Raw genomic sequence first — 13,249 nt, 5'->3', positions numbered from 1 at the left:
ATAGGGTTTAAAACTTTTTTTTTAAATAATTGTAGGGTTTAGAAGCAGTACTAAACCAACTTGGACTTTCTTTAATCAAATAAACATGCAGCCATATACGTAGGTGGCACGCTGTTATATACCACATATGATGTTTCAAGAACTTAATTTTGTATTTTTATTGGTTCCAATTGACAACATTGTAGCATGAATAAACGGTTCAAAAATGAAAAAGTACGGAATGAAATAGTCAAACCATTAAAGGTAAAAATAAAATACGTACAATTGAATATAAATTCAGTTCCCGTAATGACTCAGCATGAATCATGATTGTACAATTCTTAAAATTTTGATATCATATCTTCATTTCCCTATCCTGCATACTCTCAACTGTGTTCCAATTATTCATATGGCATATCAATCATGGCGGTTTATTTTCCTTATTTCAGTATATTTAGAGTACTTTATTAATGGGTTTTACGTTTTAACTTTTTATGCGTTAACTTTTTTATAATTGTAGAAATCCTCTTGAGTCCCGTGGTTTGACCAAAAATTTATTAATACTTTACATTAGGAGATCTGAATTTTAATTCTCAGAAAAGAGGAAATTATGCAAATTAATAGAGAAACGACTTACAAAAAATTTATAGCATGACAGTTCATATGATGCAGTCAAACGTAAACCTTATAAAATATGTATAATTATCAGTTATAAAATTCTTTGTAGTATTTTTCATAGCTTGTAATAACATAATATATCAAGCGTTAACAAAACTTTCTTATAATTATAAATACTTGTGTATATATACATACATACTGATAAACTAAAACATATCATTTTCGTGGAACAATCATTGATTCGCATCAGGAGTTGAAATATGATCCTAAAAAATTCCTTTTGTCATATAAGGAGAATAGTGAGAACTTCCTGCCAAACATATATATCACCAAATTGTCAAAAGTGGCTGCTCATCGGAACAAACTTGTTATATCTAAATAACACAACTACATGTTTCATTGTGCATTAACTATGCTGTTAATTATATATACTATTTTACCAACATTATATAGCACTCTATTTAATTCATTTTTTTTACTGAAAAAGCCACTCTATTTAATTCATTTTGAAAAGACATTATATTTCTCTAATTCATTATGCACTCTATTTAATACATTACTTAAAAAGAAAATATCCCATTAGGGAATATCCGAAAAACCTTACAACTATATGCCTTGTCTGGTTGTCCCCGTACATTTCTTTAGAAAAATAAGGGAATATATTGTGATTTGTGAACATGTTTTGCTTTTTTATTTGTTTTTTGAACAAGAAGATGTTGTTACTAAACATTAGACATATGGTGGTATTTTTTGTGAAGGTTAACACTTTTAAGTGTTTATTTTGAAAACACACGAGTTATTGGAAAATAAAAAGAAGAAACACAAGAAAGAAACTTCATGTAGCTGATGAGGATATCAACTAGTATGCTGAAAAGTCTTAAGTAAATGATTTGGGAAACTAGAACCGATGAATTTTGAAAATTAGCAAAAAGAAGTTTTGAAAAGGCCCAAGGAAAGGACTTTACTAATGTTCAGAGATGTAGGCAGAAGGACATAGGAAGCTTCTTTTCCCCCACGCCCAGACAAAATACATTCATAAAGTCTCCTTAATTCCATATTCCATGTCGGATAAGTTTTCTTCTCTTGATTTAATCAACTGATAAAACATTTTGATTCTAGAAGCACAATCAAATCAAATTTGGAATTTTTGTTGTTACTTGTTACCATAGAAATCATAGAACATATACAAAATGGTATTCTTTAGATATGTTTGCTTCCATTGGTGGTAGTTGTATATAGTAAAAGTCATGTGTAGTGGTAATGGTTTGTCGAAATGTCTAAAGTTCTAAACGGATATCACTAATCCAAATTGTAAATATTTAACAAGAAACATATTACATATTACATGGGTAACAGTTAACACCACCCATCAATTACATAATACAATTTTACCAAGTAAGACCATCTATGGAAGTTAAGAGAGTGTGTAATAAAGAGAAAAGCATCTCTGTATAACACAACTTAGTTTAAAATCTACGATACAATGAACTTAAATACTAGTAAAACTCTAGACCAAAAGTAACCAAGCTATAAAAGTTAACCAAACTCTATAAAAATCGATCATATATTTTCACAACAGCTGTGCATGAAAGTTATGGGCCACGTGCATCGGCCCGGCCCATAAATGTTTTGGTATAGTTCGGTTCGGTTTAATTCCACAGAATTTGCTTTAGATTTCGAACCCCAATGCTCCGGTTTTGCCACTGGAGATTTCCGCCGTCACTAGCCGCCGGTAGGATGCTCTTCTCATCACCACCTTCACTTCACTCCTCCTTCTCCGGCGGCGGTGCGAATTCGAGCTCAATCGTTGGAAACTCCAAACCCGAGTTACTATTCCCTCAATCACTGAAATCCACTGTGGTCTGTTCAAACGCCGAAGCTATCCGACAAAACATGTCTACTAACAACTCTCAATGCTTTTCGAGCAGACAAGAAGCTAGTGGTTCGGACGTAAGCTCTCTCGTTGTGGTTTCATTCTACAAGTTCGCTGATTTTCCTGACCACGCTGATCTCAGGAAGCCCCTCAAGGATCTCTGCGAAGAACTGGTAACACCGTTTTCTTCTAATCTCGAATCAAAGTTTGGATCTTTATCGTGTTTCCGATACGAAAATTAAAGTCTTTTTCTTTTTAATTTATAATGAATCTTGTGTGTTTGTTTCATTAGCGTGTTTCAGGTGGAATCATTCTTGCACCAGAAGGGATCAACGGAAGTATCTGCGGGAGTCGTGAGTCAGTGGAGAGAGTGTTGGCGTGTATACAGAGGGATGTCCGTTTGAATGGGTTGAGGCAAGTGGAGACACCTGTGAGTCCTGAACAAGAAGCAATACACCATTATGGTGGACATAGCACTAGCTCTCCTCTTGCAGCTGGTGAAGATGCTCCCTTTAGATGGGACCACGTTAGGGTCAAACTCAAGAAAGAGGTAAGGGAACACTCTTGTTTCCTTTTAAGTCTTTGTAGATTGTTAAGAGTTGTGTTTAATGCTTTTGTTAATGTCTTTATGTGTAGATTGTTACGCTTGGAATGCCGAGTGTGTCGCCAATTGAAAGAGTTGGAACATATGTGAGCCCTGAAGAGTGGAATGATCTGATCAGTGATCCAGAAATTGTGAGACCTCTTTTTCAACTATCTTGTTAGCAAGATTCATATCTTGTATAAGATTCGATTAAACTGTTTATATACTTTGGAAGCAAATCACTTTGGTGTCTCTGTTTACTATTTGGTGGAATGTTACTTAGAGTCACTAGATCTTTGTAAATATCAGACGACTTGTTGCGTTTCAGGTAGTGATTGATGTGCGCAATACCTATGAGACTAGAATTGGGAAGTTCAAAGGAGCGGTTGATCCATGCACCACAGCTTTTAGACACTTTCCATCTTGGGTGGAGGATCAGTTTGCACTAAAGCAACAAGGCATTGTGGAGAAAGAAGGCAAAGCTGAAAAGGCAAATACGCTGCCACGGATTGCAATGTACTGCACTGGAGGAATCAGGTGTGAGAAAGCATCAAGCTTACTTCTAAGCCAAGGTTTCAAAGAGGTATATATAACCTAATAAAACAATCTGACCTTTGAGCTTACGGTTCAGAGGTGTTTAACATTTTCTTCTTATCATCAGGTGTATCATCTAAAAGGTGGGATATTGAAGTACCTAGAAGAAGTCCCTAAAACAGAGAGTTTATGGGAAGGGGAATGCTTTGTGTTCGACAAGCGTGTGTCTGTGGAACACGGTTTAGCTCAAGGAACTCATAAACTCTGCTACGGATGCAAGCAGCCTATTAGTGATGAAGACATGGAAGCTACAGAGTATGAGTACGGAGTTTCTTGTCCTTACTGTTACTCCGAGAAGTCTGAAGAGGAGAAAGAAAGGGCGAGAGCTAGACAGACGCAGTTTGAGGAATGGGGCGTGATTGGTGGTCCGGACAAGGGTCGTCGACCAGCTTCAGCTGCCAAATCAGATAGTCAGTCCAAGAAAGAACAATGAGAAGGTTGGTTTGTCAAATATAGAATGACGTTTTTGATTGTTGGTGGGTTTGGATATTGATAACTCCTTTTGTTGTTTTTTTTTATATTTAAAAGCGAATGCTGGTCTCTCCATGAGAGGTGGTTTAACGCAAATCATCAAGGAAATGGAACTGTGTTTTAGCTTTTCTTTTGATATATATTGATTGCTTTAGGGGGGCCAATTTGAAGAACAAAAGATAGGCATGGGCAGAAAGCCAGATTCAAACCAAACCCGAACGGAAAAGCTTGAATTTGTATTTAGTCTGAATGGTGAAAATATCCGAATGGATTAAGATGGTAGAAAATATACATGAGTCTATAGTAATTAATCAAACCCCAAATTCTAACCTAAAAATCTTTATTACTTCCACCGTTTCGAATTACTTGTCGTTATAGAGTAAAATTTTCGTTTCAAAATAAATGTCGTTTTTGGTTTTCAATGCAAAATTTATTCACAATATTTTCTACTCTAATTTTCTATTGGTTAATATATAATTAGTTGTATTAGTAATAGTGTTTTTATTTTGAAAATATATAAAATTAAATGTTTTATTAATATGTATGCATAAATATAAAACGACAAATAATATGAAACGGAATGAGTAATAATTTGAAATAAGTAATTAACCGAAGACCTACCGAGAACCTACTTTTTTTTTGTATCTGCCCTGGTCTCGAGCTCTCGCTCGAGTTCCCTCTCTCAGCATTTAATCTAATCGATTTTATCGAGTAGTGTCAAGTTTATACGCGCATTAACTTTTGCAAACTGACTCAACTTGAATAAGTCCATCGGACTTGACCAAACTCCATAAAATTGAAGTATTATTAACCGAATCCGAATATATATATATAAAATCCGGTATCCGAACTGAAAACCATGCCTGAAAATGAAAGGTATACCCCCCAACGAAAGCAGTATAAAACGGCACGTTGTTTAAGTTTCTACACGTAGAACGGCACGCAGTGTTAAAAGTAGCGTTTGACTAGGTCGAAAGAAAGAAGTCACTTTTAATGGGCGAAACATTGGTCTTTCATTGATTATCGTCATTTCGTTTTTTAAGGATCTTTGTGTTGTGGGGCTTAAACTCGATTCGACAGCGAAAACTAGAGATCGGAAGCAGTTAGTTATGCCAGGAGGAGGAGGAGGTGCGCTCAAGTCCTTGAAACCAAAGATCCAATCCGTGGATATCCAAGCCGCCGCGGGATGGGGTATCGCCGCCGCAGCCGGCGCCATCTGGGTCGTCCAAGTAATCCCTCTTTCTCTTGGATCTCTTGCCGTAGATTAGATTCATAGCTTTCGCTTTCCTTTTGAATTGGGTTTTCACGGATTAGATTCCTGATCTGGGGGATCTACGGTGAAAATTGCTGGCTTGATTTAATTAGTGGGTGATGCGTGAACGCTATCAAAATTGTTACTTGCATCGATCTCGGTACTATGTTATTCATAAAGGTTGTAACTTTCTGGGGAATTTCAGATTTTTGGGTCCTCTGTTTTGTATGCTTCGACTTCTTGGTTATGGAATCTGTAGCTTTAGGATTGATTCCTACTCTTTTCAGACTGAGACATGAACTTAGTGTACTTGTTGTTTTGATCTTTCTGTGAAAGTTTTTGAAATTTATGAATTATGTTTTAAGTATTACATTCATTACTGACACTGAGTATGTTCTGGGGCTGTGATATTGTGTTATGAAGAGATTAGTAGTCCCTTTTAAGCTTCTAGTTGTTAATCTCTGATCTTCCCCTTCCTATCTCATTTTGTTTCGCTCTGACGTAAATCTTTGTCATGACAGCCTTTTGATTGGATAAAGAAGACATTCATTGATAAACCAGCGGAAGAGAACTGAGTGAGAGAGATCATCAAAGACTCACTGACAAAGCGAGATTTTTTTTTTCAGTTTCTAAGTTTGTCATCGCATCTCTGCGATGAAGTTGAATAAAGTTTTGTGATTCTCTGGGGCTTTGTGATTTCATGTAGACTTTTTGTTTATCAAATGATATAACACAAGGAAAAAAGCATACACTTTAAAATTATCAGAAAAGATGACCCATTTTTAATTTTATTCGTATGTTTTTATTTCAATATGAAGTGCAAATATATTGATCAAGGGATCATTAGGAGAGCTATGATGATGATTTAGATTGTTGAGTTAAGAGGTCGTAAACTTTATACTTACCAAATGAGCTAAGACCTGAAACCCCTTCAGTGAAAACTTGCAGACCAAATCACCAACTCAGAAGCTTCAATATCATGGACCTTTCTATTTATCAACTCCAACGTTGCTCTGATAAACAAAAGTAGTCATATTTCATAGACGAAACTGTAACGAGCAATCCAGATCATGATCAATCTTAGATAATTACAGTATTATCATCGTGCTCTGTTTTCAAACTTCTTTGGAACTGATGCGGTTGCAGTTAAACGACACAGCTGCAAAACCCTAATCTCAGTATCTGTGGTTGTTGGTAGCTTCTTTTGGAACTTTTGTAGAGTTTGTGTTGAGGAATAAAGAGATGAACAGAGGAAGAAGGAACCTGAAACATCCATCAGGTCGTCTCTCTCAGAGGCTCCAATCAAGTTGAGGTCAGTAAGTAAGTAAACCTTTTTTTCATTGATTGGGTTCATTCCTTCATTTATTCTCGCTAATCCATAAGCGTTTTGTATGTTCAGTACTGATTAAAGATTTGGATTTTTTAATTTCCTTTTCATCCTATAGTGTTTTAGGACAGGTAGAGTTTCCAACTGATGTGTTCTTTAACTTCTGTTTTGTGTGGTCTGTTTGAAGATAAATGATGCAAAAGGAGAGGTCATTAGCATTGTTTCCAGTCAAGTCTCCTGAATGGTAAAAGTCTTGTTTTTTCCTTTTTTTTTTTGTTTGATTGGGGTATGAATGTCGCATCTGGTTTTGTTTATCAAAGTTCATGTTAAGTTTAGGGATGGTGAATGCAGGCCAGAAATCTTCAGAGATGCAAAGCCAATTCCAGCTGATGAAAGCTCTCATATACCAATCGGTGAGGGTGAGGCAGTTTTGAGTGATGATGGTTGAATGACGATGGTATGCCTCCATTGGAAGCAAACACAAACAGAGTGAGACCGTTTTGTGTGCAATGTGATGATGTAGTCACAGATTCTGGATCAGATTCTGATTCATAGAAACATCCGGTACATTCTTTTTCATTCACAAGAGAGGGAGGGAAACCTATAGTATGTAACCAACAGTTTTGCTCGAGAATGGAGTTAGAAGAGTAAAAGATTACTCCTTAGCTGCTGCCATGACTTCTCTTAATTCAGAGATCAAGCAACCACCGACTTTGTACCCTCCAATCAAAAATAACCGTTGTTCAGGACCAGACGCCATTGCAATTTTAACTGCCAAAAGCTTCATGTCATACAGAGGAAACAAACCACAAGATCGATGAAAAAGAGACTCACCACTTGCTAACTACTCTCTAATCAACTCACACCAAGCTCTAATCTGCCACATTTAAGTCCTAAACATAGATATATAGTAGACTTATAGCGGCTAAACATCTTGGAAGCTTATCGTAGTCCTATTATTCCTTCCCATTCACCAACTATCTAACCAACTCATAACAGCTCTGATCTGCTACATTCAGTCCTAGGCTAGTCATAGTAGACCTACAGATCCGGGTTCGGGTCGGGTCGGTTGGAGGACCGTTTTTTACTTACCGGGTCTTCTTGAATGAAGAAACAAGCCAACACGAAGGACCCACAGAGTGTAAAGTTCAAAAACTGCATGCCCACTGCTACTCTGGTCGGCCAGATGACAGATTGGCAGGGGTAAATTCGTCACTTTAAAGCTTCTTCTTGTGGCTGTTTAAACTCAGACAATGGTGGTCCTGCTCCGAGAGAAGAAGGAGGACTTGCGTAATCTTTTTATATCTGAATTGAGATCAATGTTATATGAATCGCACACCCACTTATATCTTTTTGGTTCACTGAGATCATGAAACTAAGTATGCTGCTTTGCTTATTTTCCTAAGTATATGTGACGATCAAGGATGTTATAAATAACAATAACATGTGAATCTTTATGTGAATCTTTACACAACCATGTTGTTGATATGTGACTTTATGAGAGGTCGTCTAAAGTTTGTTTGTTAAAGCATCATGCCAACGACCAGTTACATTATCTTTCTTATGGCATAAGCTATGAACTAGGTGATAACCTGCGCCTTGCGCAGGATGAAATAGCTTAACGAAATTATAATTTTAAATATATAAGTATTAGAAAGGTAAAAATCATAGACACAAATATTACATATTATTTCATATTAAAAGACTCAACGAAATTTAGGATATGTAAATAAAGTAAGCTTCAGAGTTTTTTAAATTTTGTGTTATTTGTTTTTTTGTGGTTGAAGTATAGTTCGTGGAAGTGAATCTATAAGAAGAACCAAAAATTTATATAAAATTAATGAAATCCGTCATTGGTGGTTTTCTAGTGTACTTCTAGTTTTGTTAATAATGATTGGAAAAAAATGATGTGGTAAGAAAATGTGTTGAAGTTACTGTATGTTTAGGGTTTTAATGATGAAAACAAATAGCCAAAATTATAGTAAATATTTACTAATTAATATTTCCAAACTTGCGGTACAATTTAGTTTAAAACTTACCTTAACACATGTTGTTATAAAAAAATGAAGCTCTCAAATTACGCAAAATTTGGATCTCGAACTGTATATGGAATTTGTTTCTCAGCGACTATAATTGAGGAAAATTACATGATCGTTTAAAAAAAATTAATTAATGAAGATTATGAATTGATTCCAAACTTGACTCCAAAATTTGAGATCTGATTGATATGTTTGTAAAATCAATCAATGAATTGAATACTTATTTTGAGTGGAAAGAAAAACATAATCAAAGATTATGCAATGTTTACGGAAATTGAATGTATTTTCCTAAATAACTGTTGATTTTAGTTTTTATTCTAACTGAGACTAATAATTTTGAACATATATGTAGTTTCAAATATTGCATAGTTTTATGATTGGTCGAATCCAAAAATTAAACCATTCCAATATAGTATTTTGTAGTAGGTACATACTTCTTTCATTAGTTTTTCGTCTCACATCGTAAAAGATGATTTATGCATATTTTGATCATGATCTTCGAAGTATTAAAATATTAACAAAATACTTGAAAACTTGCCTTAACACATGTTGTAATAAAAATGCAGTTTTCAAACTACGCAAAATTTGAATTTCGAAGTGTATATGGAAATTTGTTTCTCAATGACTATAATTGAGGAAAATTAATTGATTGTTTAAAAAAAATCAATTAGTGAAGATTATGAATTGATTCCAAACTTGACTCCAAAATTTTAGATCTGATTGATACGTTTGTAAAAATAATTAATGAATTGAATATATATTTTAGATAGGAAACAATTACCGTCTTTATTTCGGTCAAACATATTGAATTGCATACCAAATTTAGTTTGAAAGAGATTGAGATAGAGTAAAAAACACGTAGATCACGTATTATATACGAAGTTTTTATTATAACATATAGATTGATATAAAATTTTTATAATATTAAAAAATAAATTGTAACTAATGACTTTTGTAAAGAATACAATTTTACATAATATTTTATATTTTTAAAAAACTTACAATTAATTACTATCCAATATTGTTGTATAATAGGAAACAAACTGAGGATTTGGTCAATCTTATTAAATTTAAAAATCTATCGGTGACGATCACATTTATATTTTTATTTTGACGTGATTGACAATTCAAATTTGGTCTTTGACATGTATTAATTTTCGAAACAATACCATAATTAACATATATATATTATTAAGATCATGCATTAGGTCCCCCAAGTAAATTGTGATTGATATTTCTTTTTTTAAACAATATGATTGACAATTCATATTTGATCTTTAAACACCTAAATTAAGTGAATCAATGACCTAATTAACATTGAAATATATTTTTCCGCTATTGCATTAACGTTGTAAAGAAAATTCATATTTCCTTTTGCCAATAAACAATCAAATAGTATATTGCATTAAGAAATATGGCATTAACAAAACATAGTTATCGATTACTAAACATAGTTATTGATTGCAAAGGAGAAGTAACTGGTATTTAAAAATAATATTGGATCGTCTTATGAAATTTTTTAAAAGTGATTCAAAAGTACAAAGGTACCATTGATAGAGAAATAATATCCCTTTAAATCAAAATACTATCATGCAACTCAATAAGCCACAATGACTCAAATATTTCTATGAAGAAATAAATTTTGGTTTCTCTATAAAAACAATTATGGTAAAGGTGAAGCAATCATTGTTTTAAAAATAATATTGGATTGTTTTATGGCAATTTAAAACAATGATTCAAAAGTACAAAGGTATCATCGATAGAGAAATAATATAATTCAAAACCATATTATAAACTCCTTGTATATATATACTATGTTGCATCTCAGTAAGCCACAATGACTCAAACATTGACAAAGAAATAAAATATGGTTTTTATATAAAAACAGGTTCCAAAGAAATAAATTAGGTTTCTCTATAAATAATAGTTACGTTTTAATACATCGTCGTGATGTCAAAAAAAATACATCGTCGTGTGAAAACTCATTGTCATATTCGATTTCTATATAGTCCTACAATATATTCTGAAAGTACAATATACCTCAATAATTTATTATGTCTAAAACCATATAATATACTAAGTAATAAATATATTTCCGAAAATAGTCACAATATTTCATTAATTGTAGACGTTTTAATTGTTGTTTGTCAATAATGAAGAAGATTATAGTATATTAGTCAAGTTATATTATAATGATCAATGGCAAATTTTGTAATTTGTCTAGTTAATAAAGGGTCTTTTAATACATGGTGTGAGAGAGCTTGTGGGATTGACACATAGGAAATGGCACAATTGAAAATAACACATGAACTAAAGGTTAGTTATCAAATGGTCTCCTCAAATAATAAGAAGGGGATAGATTAAGAAGATTCACTACAAAAAGAATGTATATGGAATGTTACTTTTAATTATTAGTTATCAATCAGATTAACCAACATGACTATTTTGTAAATACTTGATGAGTAAAATATTTGGGATTCTAAAATTTTGAATTTATAAGTTAGAATATATGGCTCTGCTTAAGATGTACTTTTCATATATAGTTTATTAATATATATATATTAAATTATTTATACATAGTAAATAGAAGGTTATATATATATATATATATCACATTATTTTTTTGGGCAAATCATATAATTTTTATTTTTAAGAATCAGAGTATTTTTAGTATTTTATGTTTAATATGCAAGAAATCAATTACTCCACACTAGTGAATAACTTTTGAAATTTGAATACTTCCAAAACATATTCAGTATTTAATATGCTTTTTGACTAAATTTGAAAGTATTCAATACTTCGGGTGTTTATATATTTTTCACTTGGAGAAATGTGTGTTCACGAGCTTGCGAGATGTTGAATGCATAAAGATAACGATAGCATTATTTTTGGGGACCAGACTGACCAGTTATATAATAGATACCACTAATCATCCTCAGTATACTTTTTTTTTTTTTGAACACCATCCTCAGTATACTATAATATGATTTCTAGCTACTACTGTTTCATCTCTGGTCCACTCGTTAATCTAAGCTTAAAATAAATAAGAAATCGAATAAAAAAGACTAAGTACTAAAAAGAACATTATCTAAATTCTCAAGCTCTTCCACCGCTCATTAAATGTGATCCAAATAGAAAACTGAAGAACCTTAAAAAGCTAGCTGATGAACCTCTTAATAGCGCTCTCCCATCAAAGATCAATTCAAATCTATGGGAAAAAACCTGAAAAACTACACGAAATTATACAAGTCGCCATCGCTTTTTATATATAACATATATTATCATGTATGTGAGATATGAAGAGCCTTCCCTGACTCCCATGAAGACAATGACCCGACGTCACCACCATCATCATCATTCATCATACCATCACCATCTCTTTTGTTTGTCACTTCTTTGAAACACTACTTGCTAATACCTAGCTAGTTACTAGTGGCTATATCCACCTACTTCTCTTTTTCTATAAGTTACTGTTCTTCACCATAGTTTCAGCACTACCTGAAAAATGTTTCAAAAAGAGAGATAGCTAGGGCTTAAAGACAGCTCCAAAAATCTGAGCTGGTCATGAAATCTCATCCATTGTAAGGGTTTCCTTATCATCACATATATCATTAGTTCTGCTGATTTGCTTGAGATCTCTTGTTTTTTTTTCCTGGTTTAGGGTTTTGTTTGCCTCGTCTTATATAGGATCTTCTACTACATCTACGACTTACTTTAGATCCAATATCTCTTTCTTCTAGCCCACAAGCAAAAAGAAAAGAAAAGTATAGGCTCTTTTCACATCTGTGTATTTAGGGTTTTCTCACGTTGTCTTTATCATGATTTTGTCACTAAAGACACAGATTATGCATGACTGATTTTTTTCTTCTAAATCCTGATAAGGTTTTCTTGTTTACGGTACCCTATTTGAAAACAGTATCTTCTCTATGATTTTAGATTCTAATCTCTTGCACAAACTCTCCAGAAACTGAGGATCTCATGAGAAAATTGAATAACTCTTGGTCCAGAGCTTGTAACTTCCAAGTGGCCAAACAAAATTATGTTGTTTAACTAGTTGTTCTGTATATTTTCTTGTTTTATGTTATTATGCTCTGCAATGACAATGGTGGAATCTTTTCGCACATGTTTTGGAGACATGTCATCTGCCTATGTATATATTTACTCAAGTGGTTATTATTAATGTTGTTTTGTTATTATTATGAAAAATGCTCATATGCACACATAGCTTACATTCAAAAACCATTTGTATTTTTAAAATAAAAAAGCATTAATAATATTTTATGATTTCAATGTCTGATGAACAGTTCGTATTCTGTCTCCTCTTGGTAGCTTCTTCTTGACAAGACCCATCAGTAGTCTTTCTTGTAAAGTAAAGTAAAGCGTCCTGCTTCCTGTGAAGTTTCAAACATAAATCTTAGAATCCAAAGCCTTGTAAGTTAATTATATATACATATATAGTTAGATTGTAGTTAGCATTCTATGCACTGTTAATGCATTTATAAATACATGCAAT

The 13,249-nt window shown here is 33.1% G+C and overlaps 2 protein-coding genes and 1 long non-coding RNA gene across 4 annotated transcripts; all 3 read left to right on the top strand.

Annotated features, from left to right (window-relative positions):
- Window positions 1-2,261: 2,261 nt before the first annotated feature.
- On the top strand, window positions 2,262-4,244 carry LOC108844361 (rhodanese-like domain-containing protein 7). Of its 2 annotated transcripts, XM_018617605.2 has the most exons (6): window positions 2,262-2,643; window positions 2,763-3,020; window positions 3,107-3,205; window positions 3,382-3,636; window positions 3,715-4,084; window positions 4,176-4,244. In XM_018617605.2, exons 1-5 carry the CDS (start codon window positions 2,284-2,286, stop codon window positions 4,078-4,080), a joined length of 1,338 nt encoding a protein of 445 aa, XP_018473107.1. In that variant the 5' UTR covers window positions 2,262-2,283; the 3' UTR covers window positions 4,081-4,084; window positions 4,176-4,244. The 2 variants fall into 2 exon arrangements, with proteins under 2 accessions (XP_018473107.1, XP_018473106.1); XM_018617604.2 differs by having other exon boundaries at window positions 3,715-4,244.
- An 874-nt stretch (window positions 4,245-5,118) lies between these two features.
- On the top strand, window positions 5,119-6,161 carry LOC108846043 (cytochrome b-c1 complex subunit 10, mitochondrial). Its single transcript, XM_018619249.2, has 2 exons — window positions 5,119-5,347; window positions 5,892-6,161. The coding sequence occupies exons 1-2, from the start codon at window positions 5,228-5,230 to the stop codon at window positions 5,943-5,945; spliced, it is 174 nt and encodes a 57-aa protein (XP_018474751.1). The 5' UTR covers window positions 5,119-5,227; the 3' UTR covers window positions 5,946-6,161.
- A 271-nt stretch (window positions 6,162-6,432) lies between these two features.
- LOC108846638 (uncharacterized) lies at window positions 6,433-8,186 on the top strand. Its single transcript, XR_001948687.2, has 3 exons — window positions 6,433-6,682; window positions 6,885-6,941; window positions 7,049-8,186. It is a non-coding gene; the product is annotated as an uncharacterized LOC108846638 (long non-coding RNA).
- The last annotated feature ends 5,063 nt before the right edge of the window (window positions 8,187-13,249 follow it).

Source organism: Raphanus sativus, chromosome 3 (genome assembly GCF_000801105.2).
Source record: "Raphanus sativus cultivar WK10039 chromosome 3, ASM80110v3, whole genome shotgun sequence".
Lineage (NCBI taxonomy): Eukaryota > Viridiplantae > Streptophyta > Magnoliopsida > Brassicales > Brassicaceae > Raphanus > Raphanus sativus.
The sequence above is the reverse complement of the archived record's forward strand: the minus strand, read 5'-3'. Positions and strand labels throughout refer to the sequence as shown.